The 16,076-nt window shown below is 40.4% G+C and overlaps 1 protein-coding gene across 1 annotated transcript in view; it reads right to left on the bottom strand.

Annotated features, from left to right (window-relative positions):
* The window catches only part of sorcs3b (sortilin related VPS10 domain containing receptor 3b), a 40,701-nt gene extending 25,490 nt beyond the window's left edge, over positions 1-15,211 (bottom strand). The window contains exon 1 of the mRNA XM_061039927.1: positions 14,409-15,211. Coding sequence (XP_060895910.1) covers positions 14,409-15,089 — 681 coding nt within the window. The 5' untranslated portion in view covers positions 15,090-15,211. The remainder of the gene's footprint in view (positions 1-14,408) is intronic.
* Positions 15,212-16,076: the final 865 nt, after the last annotated feature.

The raw sequence follows: 16,076 nt of genomic DNA, 5'->3' as shown, positions 1-16,076 counted from the left end.
CAAGGCACAGAGGGCAGTGAAATGGTGTGCAAACGAATTATTGTCACTCCAATGGCATTATAAATGACTTCCCATGGGGATGCTCATAACTCAGGATGGAAAGGAGGGAAGTTTAGGGCAGGGCATAGAGGGACGAATAGAGAAAGGATCGGTGGATAATAACAATCAAGGATCAGGGACAAGGCATAATATGAGGAATATTTAAAAAGCCTGAAAGATAGGTCAAAAGCTCAATTACAGCAAGTTTAAACACATTAACCTTATGGGACCGACGGAGCGAGTCATTAAACCGAGAAAAGCCACACAAGACTTGGAGGAACAAAAGACATGCCTCTAAGTCTGCTTTGAAAATGTTAAAAACCCAATTGACCCACAATTTAGCCATCAAACCGCCAGTGTGCAGGGCTGGGACTATCTGCATTACAGGTTAATTAACCAATCACACAGAGAGATAAGCATTTGCATAACTAAATGCACCATGTCTGCAAGGTCCAACGCTGGAGTCTGAATCAATTTGGAGTACAGACTTAGTTAAATGGCTGTGATGTTAGGCCTAATTGCCTTCTTTGAAAAATAGATAGGAGAGAAAAACTCTTTCAAACTGTTGATCGTTTGTCTCCTCAGTTCTCTTTTTGCTTACAACAATGACTCTGTGTCATGGGACGTTACAAATACTACGAAGTAAATTGAATCTGGAATTGATTTTATCAGTGTCAAACCAGAGGCAGTTCATTCCTTACCAAAGGGATTCAAACATCCAGAACTGCAAATTAAGTGAACAGTGCATAAATGGGTTTTCAAATGGGATTCAACCACTTGCACCATTTTGCACATGGATCCAATTTAACCAAACGCTCACAAATTTAGTCAAGAATGTTAAAAGGACTCTAAAAATAGCTCCAAATGGCAAAACTTGATAACAGAAAGCCTCTTAGCAGCTGAGCTGTAATTGTTGTGAGGAGCTCCGTTTTAACCGACGTCAACGTGTTTGTGCGGTTGCCTCATTAACGAAAGCTGACCCGTTAAATTGGGTCAGTGAAGATCCACCTCAGGGACCCATAGACTAGTGAGGCAAATGACTATTTGGATGATTTGTCCCTAAGTGGATACATCAAGAGTACATCACTGGAGACTGTGTGTTCCCACGTCCTCGACATTATTGACAGGCTGTGCATCTGTGGCACAAGTCAATGAGGAGAAACTGCTATACATGCTAATGCTGCAACCAGAAGGGTCAGTACTAGCACAGCGGACACAGGACTTACACTGTGAAGACCCAGACGAATGAAGTTGCATTAAACACATTTTAAGAGTTCATGGCGCAGCCGTGCATTTATGTAAATACCGGGAACAAACAAACACAAAGTGGCTTCTAGAATTATTTGGAGCCTTCGAGGTAAATATCATTTTCCATGCACATCATCGCTCACTTGCATACATGAAATTAAGTAAGGACCCTGGAAGGCCAAAAGCAGTGCATTTATTCATGTTTATGTTTTATTGATGTGAGCAAAAAGAGAGCTTTGCCTCGGGAAAGCCAACCAATCATTTTTCAGATTGGCTCCCACCCTCCAAGGAGTTGGGTTTAGTCATCCTTTTATCCTACCGTTCTATTCTCGTGGCTTTCTTTTTCTTCTTTGCTTTCCTTACTTTGTTTTCTTCATTTTCTTTACTTCTTTAATTTGTTTCTTTCTTTTTCTGTTTCTTTCCATCATTCCTGCTTTGGTTGTCTCTCTCTCTCTGTCACTCAGTCAATCATTATTTTTTACACTTATCTTATTGTTATGCCTGGTTTTCTTTTTCTTTCTTTCTTTCTTTCTTTCTTTTCTTTCTTTCTTTCTTTCTTTCTTTCTTTCTGATGCCTTCTTAAGTTTTTTATGTCTGTCTTGTTTTGGTTTTCTATTTTTCTCCTTCTTTCCTTTCCTTACTTTCTTTCTTTCTTTCTTACATTTAATTATTTGATCTTCTTTCTTCCTTGTTATTTGTTGGGTTTGTTCTTACATTTATTCTTCCTTTCCTTTGTTCATTCTCTCTTTCTGTTTGTCTTTCCATTATATTCAGAAAGGAACCATATCATAAAGAAGATAAAAGACATTATAAAGGCATCTCCCAGTCAGGTGCTTTTTAGCCTCGTGGAGATTTGACCTCGTTCAGATGGCTAATAGACCCCCTCCATTCAGCCATATTGTCATTGTGATATACTGTATCAGCTTGCAGACCTACACACTCCACTTGCACGAGCGCTCAAGCATGCAGAGTGTGTATTACAGACTCAATGACTCAGACTGTTGGACCAAATCCGATCTTTTGAAATTCTATACCAATCTGTTTTGGTTTTTTTGAAGAGAAATGTTTAAAGTGCTTCAGTGGGACGTGAGGGGCATCTCAACACCATGTTGGTGGGCTGAAAAATTTCAACATGGCTCGCAATTTAGATATGAATCATCTCTGTGTACTGTAGAGCAGTATGGCTATTAATAAAGAAACTGTTGCTCCACATCTGTGCAATTTTTTCTGTGCTTTCTAACACCCTCATTCAAATGGAACCTGTTGTCTGTTCTGTCAACAATAAAGCATCATTAAAACGGCCAGAGTCAAACAATATTTCTTTCTAATTGGGTAGTCGAGGGGAAAAGGGACCCTTACTCAAAAAATCACACCACCAAATTAGTTCCACATAACACATAACACATAACACATAACGGGGAAGAAGAAACAATCTCCAGAAAAGTGAGAAATATGCAGCCACTTTCATGTTTCTGCCACTGTTTTTGAACCTAACCAGAGGGGATAACTGAAGGATCTAAATTAATTTCTAAGGGACCCCCAAAGTTGATAACAGTGACTGATGTAAGGCTCTTTGTAATAACTTGGCTAAGAGAAGCGTTGACACATATCTCTTTTTTATTTACCTTTAGCATCCAGTGAAAAGTTCGCAGCTGGAATGATACACATTTACATCCTCATGAATACACATCAGGCTTTGTATATTGTACTGTGGGGTAAACACAGCCACACACAGAGCCATCTCCTGGGAGTCACCCTTGTCTATTTACCTCCTCTGAGTCCAACCACAGCATCAACATGTCTGACAACTCACTGAAATGTGTCGACAATAATTACATCTTTTCTGGAACATAAGCTTTCATAAGATAATTTTTGCCAACAGTATGGCCTCTTTGTTCCATCAGCTGTCTTGAGGTCAGTTCGTGGACCTTGTCAAATTCAGAAAAAAGTAAAGGTTCTTGTAGCTCTACATCTGTCAAGTGATTGAATGAATCAGAATTCAAATAGCAGTCAATCCAGATTATAATCCAGATTTTTTTGTATCTTGGCTATTTTAAAATGTAATTACACTTATTTATTACACAGCTGTGTTGAATACTTGATTCTGATTGGTCAATTACAAAAATAGCAACAGTCTGCTATCCCTAGATAGATCACCGTTGATAAGAACAGACCGTTGCTAAGAAAAGCAGATGGTTGCTATGTACAGGGCTCTTATCTAAGACTCTGGATGAGTAACTGTAATCATATCAGTCCACGGAAAAAGTCCAGTTAATTTGACGGTGGGAAAAGGACAAGGGACCGGTTGCTATGACAGACAAATCAGATGTGGGCTACAGTTATGTTTAAAGACTGCTGAATGGAAAAGAAAATGTCAAAAGAATCCCACATGGCGAGGCAGAAAAACTTGTATACCTATTAAATAATATGAAACAACAACTAAAGGACAAAGAGAAATTAGGGCGCGGTCACACTGGCCATCCGTATCGTGCCCAAGCACACTTCAACGCTAAAGTCCAGTTCGTTTGGCCAGTGTGACCGCTCCGTATCGTGGTCAGGCACGGTACACTTCCTTGGCTTTGGCACACTTCGGAGAGGTGTGCTTCAGCACGGTACACTTCATGCACGAGCACAAGCACGCGGGTACACAACGCTGACAGCCTTCATTATGGAGACATCCAGAGTTTCATGGCTGTATCTGACTAAAATGACTCAATATAAGCAACAAAGTAGCTGTCATGTTCTCTGTGTTGTTCTCCGATGTGCAGGCGCGGACTCGCCCGCGCGTCTATTTAATTTATTTATTTATTTATTGTTGTGTCTGATTAAAATGGTTTAAAATAAGCTGTAAAGTCAGTAAAGTAGCTGTCATGTTCTCTGTGTTTTTCTCTGATGTGCAGGCACGTACTCGACTGCGCGTCTGTTTTTTTCTCTCTCTCTCTCTCTCTCTCTCTCTCTCTCTCTCGTCCACCTGTTTGTAAACTGAGCACGCTTCATAATAACATAAAGCGTGCATGTGTTGTATTACGACGTTATGTACAAGAGGTTATCGTGCTTTTAGGCACGGTTAGTCCTGGCCAGTGTGACCGCGGGCCGTGCCGGCCAGCGAGGGATTGGCGCAGCGGGGGGCCAATCGTGCTTGAGTACAGCACGGTACAGATGGCCAGTGTGACCGTGCCCTTAGTTTCTTTTGAATCAGATTCGTCAGTTATTATAGGCTATGTTTATCTTTGCTAGCAAGTTATCAAGTTTCATCTCATTATTTTATTCTGACCTGTGGTATTACTGTTTTGGCTCACTCCTGCTGCTGCCCATATTTCTTTAGAGAAGGCAAAGCTCTGAAAATGAGCTATTAACCATCTGTTTGGCACTTCACGGCAGGCAAACACTGTAAGTGACAATAACCTGGGTAACGTAGCATATTGCTGCTAAACATGAGCTAAAAGAGAGTGAATATTAGACTTAGGTTACATGTGCCAAATGGTTCATGTGTAAATTAAACATATGTTTTATTACAAACTCTCTGCTGCAACTTAAATATATAACTTAGAAGTTATATATTAATATATATATATATATATATATATATTAAATATATCTGCCTCAAAAATCAGTTATCAGTTTGATTTTAACACATTTTGCAGTATGTGGTGTAACATGGATAAACTGTCAAATGTGAGTTGTAATGAATTTTAAAATAATGGATTTAAATATACATTAAGAGCAACAAAATATATTAAAAATAATTTAGTTATTGATCAAAATGATGGTCACAGTGTGTTCACAGTTTATACCAAATCAGCTTCTGGGAGCACGTTGGTTCTATGATAAGGACGTCAGAGGTAAATGCCCAGCTTTCATGTAATTTTTCATATTCCTGTGTAATAGGGCTCATTACAGAACATTTTATTTCCGCCATCACTGCTTTGAATAAAAGGCAGAAGAAGTGGTTTTTAGAGAGGAAGCGGGCTGAACATTGTGGAACACAGTGGGCAGAGCCAAGTCTACCAAATAATGCACATCCACCGTGACCCCATAATGCATCATGGCCATTATCAGACACCAAAAGTTGGCATTTCAATGTGAAAAGAGCAAGCTGGGAATCGTTTTTTCACCTCACTGCTCTGTGTTTCACTGGCCTGTTCTTGCAGATGCAATCCCGAGGACACAAAAATAAAAAGCTGTTTCATTTGTTGTTAAGCTCATTACATTTTCAACTTCATTAAGGGAAGGAAGAAAGAAGCCAAGGGCAAGACAGAGTCACTGGAGTAATTTGACAAACACTGTTTTTCTTAAGTCAACCAACTAATTAATGTCCTGGATCTCCTGCCCATACTGAGAAGATTTTAAGGTCCAATGTAGACTACCACTTTCATTTTTATTTCTTGTGATATTCCGAAAAGAAGATCAGCAGCCAAGAACAAGAAATTAAACTGCGTGTGTTCTTTGTGATGCCAAGTGGGATTCAGAAAAACACACTCAAATCTCCAGTGTCACAGCACATCCACCACTATAGATATAAAGTGGAACTTTTTTTTATGTCTCAGAAGATTAGAGATTAATATATTCATGCATCCATTAGAAATTATCTGATGCAAACACCTGCAGAGAAAAGAAACACGGTATTGGTTCCAAATTTGCATAAATGTCTTTAAGGCTTGACAGCAGCGAGGGGCAAAATCAAGATGCACTACAAGTGGGTGGAGAGATATAAAAAAAACAACACAACAGATCCTGATTGTGGATCTGCGAGGACGTCCCCAAAGTGGAGCACTTAGAAGGAAAAGACGAACTGCTTTTAAGAGAAATGGTGTGGTCGAAGAGAGAGGCCTTTCTTCTGTCCTCATCTTATCCCTGGACCAAATTGATTGTTTGTACTTTTGTGGGTGAAAACATTCTGCAGGGATGCTGCTTTCATCAAGTAAACCTCAGAGAAATGTCCCCTGTGCATTAGTCTGCTGTCTGTGCGTTTGCTTATCCTCCCCACTCCTGAGCTTTCGGTCATATAGCCCTGATGCTTTGAGCTTCTGAGGTTTCAAGCAATCAATTCAGTCCATTATGGGGGGAAATTAATGAAATGGGCTGACTATAAAAGGGCTTTACTTCAAATACAGCTCCATTGTGAGGAGGTTTTGTGTGCATGTTATGTCTCTCTGCTGCAAAACAACAATGCACAATAAACTGTGCTGCTTGCCATTACTGGGATAAAAGGCTGAGGTCTTCTTCATTTCTTTGAAGAGAAGTGTGGAATAAAAAGTCAATGAAATATGTTTAATGGACCGGGTACAGAAATGCACTTGGTCCATAATTTTTCCTTCTTGTTTGGGTATGTGCGTCACAGAAAAATGCACTGTCTTACAAAAAGGGGAAAAACAAGATTCACAGCGTTCAAGGACAAATTTGATGGCAATTTGAGGAGTCATTTGAGTGTTTTGACACATTCGACAAAGTTTTAGTCACAAGCTGTGCAATTTAAAATTAATTTGATGCATTGGAAGCCGTGAGGAAAGACAAAAATACAACATTTGCATTTTACTCTTACAAGGTTTCTTGTTCTTTTCCACTCTGGTTCACTTATATTTAATGTTTAGAGGTCTTAGGTACAGCAGGACCACTTTTATTCTTTTAGTGTAACCCTGTTATTTATTAAGCCATGGAATACAACAGAGGTTTAAAAATGTACCACGGTAAGAATATATAACATCTAAGGTTTTCTGATAACTTTGAACTCTAGTTTGCATTTTGGAGAGCAGCACTCAGACATTTCTTCCACTCTCTTCTCTTCCTTCACAGCTTTGGCTCTTAATGGCTCGGCTTCTGCCCACGGGATTCTGAGCCAGAGCCAAGGGCGGTAGTGGGCCCAAATTGAGATTTTGGAAGAGAGCGAAGCCCTCCACCTTAAATGACCCTCTTCACTGCCAAAAGTGATGTGAGACTCACATCATGGGCTAAATGTGTCACGCATATGCCCGTTTTGTCATTTTCCTCATCTCTAATTTGCATTTTTTGTAATTTGAAGAAGCAGAGGCTGGCCTGAAGGTTTACTCAAATTTCAGCCGAGGGTTTCTGTTTCTCCTCTGGGCTACTTTTTGTACCAAATGGAACGTGTCCTTATGACATAAATATGTATCTGAAGTCCAGAGAATTGCCCCTTTCTCTCTCAGGTACTATGATTCATACTGACAGGGTACTGAGTTCAATGGGCTCTACACGCAGAGACTGATAACTGATGACTGACAAAACCAAATGTCATTTCAGGTTATAACAATGAGGCTGAGATTCTTGTCATAAAAGTCGTTTCTCTATGTCAAAGGACTTGTTAAGACTTTGTCCGTCCACACAAGTGATGACCTTTTACCTTTAAAGTCAAGCTTCTGATTCTGAAGGACATAGTGGAGATGTTTTTTTCAAGTTAAAGGCCCGCCTTTATATGAATAAAATAGCATGCCATCTAAACACTTCATTTTTGTCCTGTTTCTTCCGACAGATGATTGCTATGATGTTCATCGGGAAAGGGGAGAGAGATCTCCCCTTTCCCGATGTGTGGAAAGGGGAGATCTCTCTTCAGAACACTGACTCTGGCCATTTTTTAAGCAGGTTTAGACTGAGTCAGCAGAACTACTGAGAATCATAGTTTAAAAAAATATGCAAATTATTAAAATGATCCCCTCAGATTGCACTTTTCTTCCTCTTGGTTCCAAGTGTAATAGGAACTGGTAAGTATGATTTCATACAACACAGTTACACTATAAATCTTGTTCTGCTGCATCAAGCATAACAGCATCTATTTGTTTATTTGTTTGCATTTCGGCTCACAACAGTTGTTAACATGTTAATTTTGGGAAACTGACAGATTAGTTTGTAGCACTGCTTTAACTTCTGATTTTTGCCATTCTTATAGTTGCAGAATACCATCTTTACTCTATAATGTTTCCAGACCATTTGAAAAGAGAGATGTTTGGGGCGAAGAAATGCAACAGAAGCCAAACCAAACACATCATGTAGGTTGATATATAAATTATCTCAGCATGGAAAAATTGGGACATTCAAGTAGTATGAAAAAGCAAGACTGTGCACCAAAGGAGGCCTAAAAAAGCATGAGAACATCATCAAAGATGGTGACGAAGAGCACTATTTAACTATCAGAGTGTGTCGAGTAGAAAAGCACAGCAGGATCCCAAGATTATAGGCTACAAGCTTCAGCTTTAGAGGATGTTATGGTCACAGAAGTACAGCTAGAACACGATTATATGTTTCTTTGAATTCAATGCTTAGTTACTTAAATGATTTATAATCTTGTGTCATTCATATTGATGTATATTTGCATATGCTCAAATTGTTCATTAACCTTTCAAAATAATCTTTAGTTTCTGTCTCTGTTGAATATTTGGTCATAATTCCCGTGTGACTTCCACATTTTAGACCACATTCAGGTCTGATGTGATTTGATTTTTACTATGACATTTTTCTACATTCAGAGTAAAAGCAACCAGTCAAAGGATTTCTCCCAAGAATACTCGTTGAGCAAATACTCTGTATGTGTCACTTTGTGTTTGGAAGTTTTCCATCAACTCCAGTGATTGCTCACTGTGTGGGTGTGTATTTTTGTGTGTTTGGTGCTTTAGTTGGATCTTTTAGATCTCACAAAATAGGAAAAGAAATGTTTTTCCTGCTGCAACTAATACATTCCTGTCACTGTAAACTGCCAAGTCAAGCCATTATTTAAGCCGACTGTCACCTGTGTGAGCCCAGTCATCTTTAAACATGATAGTAGCTGCTGTGTTGCTTCAGGCGATGCACCGCTTCAAGGCCCGACAAGGCTCGGTGCATAATGTTACCGAACCTTGGTCACCTATAGTTTATATTTGGAGATAAGATGAAGGAAGCTTTGATGTCACTGTCCTACTCTGTGAGGCAAAAATCCCATGTAGGGGCTGAGCCAGATTTTTTTGACCGGGGTGGCCCAACTGGGGTATCAACTTATGCAGAGGTGGCATTACGTATACAAATGAACAGCACTTAACCTTTCTATTTCTACTAATCATAACTGTGTTAGCTACTACTATTAAAGTATACAAAAGTTGTTCTGTTCCTGTTTACAAAGTTTTAACTTTGAAAAGTAACATAACAGAGTGGCAACATTTAATCTTCAAAGCCTCCGTTTTTAGGACTAGGACTCTAAAGAAGATGTGTCTCTGAAGTTACAATTTAAGTAGTGACAAAAGGAAATGTGTTACAATGAAATGCCAATAAAGTAGCAGCCTGTTTAACACTGTGTTATTAACACAAGTCCCGCTTCTGACAAGGCAAGTAGCCAATCATTTTCAAGGAGTTTAGGGTGGCCGACCACATTTTCCTTGAATCCGCCCCTGAACACATCGAGAAATAACAATAGACCTCCCTTATATTGGGCAGCTGGTGGCGCAGTGGTTAGAGCTCGCGCCCCCTGTATGGAGGCTAAAGAACTCCAAGCGGGAAGCCCAGGTTCAAATCTGACCTGTGGCTCCTTTCCCGCATGTCATTCCCTACTCTCTCTCTCTCCCTGATTTCCAACTCTATCCACTGTTCTATCTCTCTAATAAAGGCACAAAATGCCCAAAAATAAATCTTAAAAAAAATAAAAAATTGAAGAATATATAATAAGAACAATAAAAATATTTTAAGATTCAGCTGCAAAGTGAAACTGGCGTTAAAACCCTTTAAATATTAAGCAGTGTGCAATCATCACAGTAGAGAGTCAATAGTCGAGATGAAGTTATAATCAGTCGTGACCTTTAAGGGTAAAAAAAAAACTTCTCCAATAAAGTGTCACATTTACTATTGACATTGTCTCCGCTGTGATTAATAAAGTCGTCGCTCATTTTGAATTTTAATTTTATGATTTTGCCAATCAGAAAACGCATAAATTTGTTTTCATAACCTCATCACAGCTATAGTATGTGTCTGCCACAGTGCGACACTTATTAAACTAATTAATCACATGCAAAACCTGTCAAATATGATTGTGCGCCGGCTTTCTCCCTTTGATTAGGAGTTGAAATACAAGAACGAGTTTGTGGAGTGTGTTAAACAGAAAGAGTGTGAACCGAGGCAGACAGGAATCAAGTGGTGACTTGCGCAAACAACTCGTGGAAGGCTCATATTTGCTGCTCAAAATGCAATTTAAGGAGGCTAAACTACAGAGTTACTGCTGAGGAAGTGCTGAGAGTCTATGTTGATGTGCTGCATTATGGTCCCTGAGCACAAATGATTCATGAAAGAAAGGGCACACATGCATGTCTTCTAAGGAGTCAAAAGTGGGATTTCACTGAATTATTGCTACAGTGTGGGTGAAACTTGTATCCTTCCTGTGCGCAACAAAATGAAACCTAGGATTTAGAAAAAAGAAAAAAAAAAACAAGGAAAAGCTGCATTTTCTCCAGCAGATGTTCGAAATGTTCCCATCCCAGCTCCTGAGCGATTGTTTCTGCTGAAGTAGCCAGCAGTCTTACGAAGCACAGAGAGGATTGCTGCAGTTTCTATCAGCATCTAACAATCACATCAGTGGACAGCGCGGCCCTAAAGGCTTCAGACGGGCGGGATTAATGAACAGACTTATGGTGCTGACACCCCGAGGGAGGAGAAGGTAAAGGACAAAAATGGATGGAAGAAAAGATTTATCTTTTTTTTTGTCTCTTGCAACTGCTTAAAATTGTAATTAAGTAGAAAAAAAGAAAAGACGATTAACTGAACATCAGCTGAATCAAGTGGTATTTTAACAAAACACCCCCTGAAAATTCTGCTTTTAAAAGCTGCAAAATATCCAAATGCAAAGTGTCTTCAAGGAGAAGAAACATTTTGATGCTAAAACCAGAGCAACTTTTGTTTTCCACCAAATTGAATAGATCAAAATCTCCTCAGCAATCAACAAGGGGTCCAGAGCATGATGAGGATGATAAAAGGTTTCACAAGGTCACATATCAGCCCCCCTTTAACAGACTTGTGACTCTTTTATTAAAAAAGGATTTTACTCTATTTTATAACAGTGCAGGAACCGGGGAAAAGCAGCTGCGTGTGTGTGTGTGCGCAGAATCTAAAAGAGAAAGGTGGGAAATTATCAGAAAAATAAAACCACATTGAAACTTTTCCCCTTTGTTGCATGTGAAGAACTCGACCCAGCGCTCTCTTTTTAATGCACTTTTCATCATCTTGTAACACCCACAAACTCTGGTCAAACACCTCTGTGGATTGGGAACCCATTCCATTTGATTTTATGGATCAAGGAGCTTCTATGCAACCGGCTCTGGCATGTTAAATGGAATGGCTGTCTATCTAATGAACCGGTTTTAAACTCAAACGTCCCCCAGGGCCGTGCCATTTCCGCTTTTTTATTGTCTGTTTATGCCGATGAGATTATGTGCAACAATAACTGCCTCGTTCTGATTAAGCATGCGGACAACACCACCCGGGAGGCCTGTCTGATTCCCAGTCAGACGCGGCGGAAAAAGGGAAACGTTACGGAGCTGACAGATTGGTTTGAATCTCAACACAACAGACCAAACATAACAAAAAAGTCAATGAGATTTACAGCACAGGCCAAAACAACAGCTGCCCTCATCAGTGTTTAATAGCAGCCCAGTGAAGACGGCCAGACCCTTATTCTCCTGGACTGTATTTACACTAAGATGCAGTATCATTGAAGCTCAGGGGACGTCAATAAAGACACTCATTAACTGTCCTCGTCTCCACACTGTGTCCTAGTTTGGTCAGCTTGTAAAAAAAATGGTCAATGAGGAGCCTAAAATCATTTGGCTGCCAATACCTGCCTGATCACCAGCTGGCTTGCACACTAAGACTTTTGCCTTCAGGGGGATGTAAGCGAGGGGCTCGGTATCCCTTGGGTGTACGATGTGCTGCAATGGCTGTTAAAAAAGATTACCAATATAGTCATAGCACTGCTAGAAAGCCCAAGAGAGGCCAAGGACTGAAGCATTGATTTGCCATGCTGGAAATCCCCAGCCAAGTGCTTTTATTATTAATGTTTTTAATTAACATCATATTATGCTCATTTATATCGCCATCATCATTTTAAATCAAAAACCTGTACATCTCCTTCTTTCACATTCAAGGCCGATGTGACATCAGTCAATCAATACCACATGCACTCAGGAAGCACGGCTTGAAAAGGGAACCCATGCAGTATATGTTTTATCCCCGTGGTCGGGTCCAATCAATGTTATCTTTCTTAAAGTCAGAGACCAGAGAGCTATGACTCCGGGCTTTGATGTCTCAGACTATCACAGAAATCAAATAATAGTTTGCCGATTTGTGGAGAGATTTGAGCTTTTATACAATGAAGTTATTTTATCACATCTGGACTCAGAGGATCCCCTGCTGGCGATTTCACCATCACCTTCTACATCTTGCTCATTTCCCCCTCCCTATGGGATTGTACATCATGGCCAGATCACAGGCAAAGTCAGAGAGAGAATTTTTGATGGAACTACCCTACACCACAGGAATGAAGTAATTTTCCTTCAAATGTCCCTTTTAGATTGGATTTATTATCAGTCATTTACATCTAATATAGTCGGAGCTCTAACATCCAGTCGTAAACTAGGCCTACTATCAATTTAAAACTCTACAGCTCCGTGTCGTACTTTTTTTGGGGGGGGGAGACAGACGGGGGCTCAGACTGTATAAATCTCAAATGTTGACTGGCTGCAGTGACAAGCCCATCAGTGATGATCCAGTGAACAGTTTCCTGCAGGACAAAAGGCCATCAGTGCTGAAGACATCTCAAAGCAACCACATATTTCACAATCTCAACATGCCACAAATCTGATTTTATTAGCCGCATTTCTGCTTTATTTCTGCCCACATCAGTGTATCAACATGGCAAAAGCCTATGATGCTTCAAATGTTATGACAAACCAGATAAGGAAATACAAGTAAAGTTTCATTAATACGATTCATCCAGGGAACTAGATCCGCAGTTTATTAGACATTGTATGAATATTTAGTGTTTTTGGGGACAGAGAAACCTCCTGATGTGGTCCCAGATTAATGTTGCTGCCACACACACCCTTTGGTGATCTACATCACCTGAAGTAAAGTCACACGGTCTCTTTTTCTTCTTTTTCTTACAAGGCTGTTTGTAGTTTAAGATCTTAGCACATGATAAATCCTGCAGCTTGCAAACACTTTTGCATGCTGAACATGTAAAGTAAGAGATAAAATCGTTCTGGCTTTGTCTTTATGAGGGGAAATAGAATGTGTGCAGCTGTGTTTTTGGTGGATGTGTGTGTCTGAATGTGGGGGTGGGTGGTGCTTTGGGTGGTTGCTGCAGTGTGTTGTCATCCATTGAAGTTGTGCACATTGCCATCAACCTGTTTTGGATCACAAACCTTGGCAACATTTCAAAAGAACAAACATATTGCACTGTTGTTTTCGTCCAGGTAATTAGACAACTACCAATACAGTGGGAGTCAAATGTCAACTGGACTTGGTTCATTTGCCCAAAAGGTCAGACTCAGTCTCATCAGCGTCACATAAAGGGTCAGGTTAGACACAATCCCTTTAATTGTTACTACTACTCCTTCCTGGGAGACATTACTTGATTGTTTCATAAATTATTAATGTGTTTTGATTGCTGCCAAAATGCATGCTCCCACCCATAGCTCAGTGTCACCTAATGTTTACCTGCGGGGTTAACTGTTAATTTAAAGTTCAGGTGACAACAATTCGCTGAAATAAATGATTCTACTCTAGTTTGAACAAGAACGAGAGGGGATCCTGCATGTGCGCAGTCACATCCATCAGGCTGTCCACACACAAAAACAGCCGCGCAATCTGCATACAACCACAACCGGCGTGTAGGCAATTACGAATGTTTTTTAATGATGAATGTAAAATAAACAAGAGAAAATGTAAAGTTCGATTCATGGACCATTGTTTGACCAAAATAATTTGCGTTTAGGAATGAATTCCCCTCCTGCACGCTGTAACAGCTGTGCGTAAAGACACATCCATGTAAATCTATTTAAAATGTTTCAAATTCACGTTTTACACAGACAAATGCATCCTGGATTGTGTTGTGGGGGATTGCATTTTCTCTCAAACTTAAATGAAATGATACTCACGCTGCTGTTGTGTCCGGACCAGTGCACCATCGCCTGGTTGTGCGCGGAGTCTCCCGACAGCGCAAAAGTAGAAGTGTCCAGGTGCGGCTCACTCTGCCTCGGGTTAGACCCTCTGGCTTCCTCCCCTGTGCGCCGGTACTCGGCTCTCGGGCTTAAAACACCTTGGACAGTCTCCACAAACCTCTCTTTTGACTTCGTCTCTCCACTTATAGCCCTTTCCACATATTCGCTCGTACCCACGCTCCTTTTTGCCCTCTTCCTTGTGTCAGGAAATGTGTTTTCTAGCATTACTTTCGCAGTAGTTCGCCTCTTGGTGTCCTCAGAAATGTTTCCATACTTTTTACCATGAATTTTCAGATGCTTGCGATAGTTGGGTTCCGCTTTGAAGTCGATCGCTGCCTCCTTTCCAAGTCCACTCATACTCCCCACTCGCTTGCCATTGTTCGGTTTCACAGCACCCGCTCCCTCCGTCTCAAGAGCTCCAAAAACTTTTGTGCCGTTGTCGCATTTGTGTAAGACCCCAGATTTTCGGGCTACACGTGCCTTATGTGGCAGTACCTCCATCTGATGAAATCTGTCATTAGTTCGGGGAGAAGTTATTTCCGCTTGAGCCACAAACTTGGGGTTAAAGAGATGCAACAAAGCCAGAAGAGATAAACTCCAAACTGACCACAGTCCCATTGTGTCCTTCCAAGCTAAGATTCTATCAGTATAAGGAAAAGGTGACAGAGCTATTCCTACAACTTCTAAGATGTTCAAGGTTTCATCTTCACGAACAAGAAGCCACCCAGCAGACCCGCTCACATCCAGGAATTTGTCAAAGTGAGGGAGCAGTTGGGGAGGCGCTGCGCATCAGCCAAACGCGCCGACGGAAAGTGACTGCAGGAAGGGCTTCAGCTCATTGTTCATGATCATATTAAGGGAAAATGGCTTTAGATGCTGAAATTATTACTCCTCTCTATAATTTTCGTGTGGGACACCAGAGTTTGTATAGCGTTGCATCGCAAGGTAATGACATGAACCTGTTAAAGTGATCTAAAACCGCGTTTTATTGGCATGGAATAGGTGACGAAAAAACGAATTTACGCTCTGGGGAAAAGTGTTGTGTTCACACTGTTGCTACATTTTTTTGCACCTGAGAGGACAGGGAAAAACAATTTCTTGCATCAATCAACATCGAATCTACTTGAAAGCACATTTTGGGGAAACTTAGTCGGACTTCGTGATAGATATTCAGACATAACTTGCTTGATAATAATGAGGACTTTTGTGTGTGTGTATTTCTAGGGAACCTGTTAGTCTTCTTCTTTTTTTTTAATTAGGCCTCTAATGAAATATGCCCCAGGACTTTTACTGCACAACAGCCCCAAAAACAAGAGCAGCTTTGAACTCTAACCAGGAGGTTCTCGCTTGTCATCTTCATGACTTCTGGTGCCACACAGGGAGCAAGCCTCCAACAAATGTGTTTTAATCTTTGCATTCTTTTTTTTCGCAGGGAACATTTGCACAATGTAACTTTCTCCAAATCAATATGCTATTTTCAAGGTATTAGTTTCAATTAGTAAAGCCCACTGAATCCTTAAAGGCAATTATTATACTGTATCCTGCTGACAGAGCTCTCCTTCACTTTCTGCTGAAATAGTAAGTCAGTCATGTAATAAAACAAGC

This window comes from Labrus mixtus, chromosome 6 (assembly GCF_963584025.1).
Source record: "Labrus mixtus chromosome 6, fLabMix1.1, whole genome shotgun sequence".
Classification (NCBI taxonomy): Eukaryota; Metazoa; Chordata; class Actinopteri; order Labriformes; family Labridae; genus Labrus; species Labrus mixtus.
This window is presented reverse-complemented; position numbering and strand designations above follow the sequence as displayed.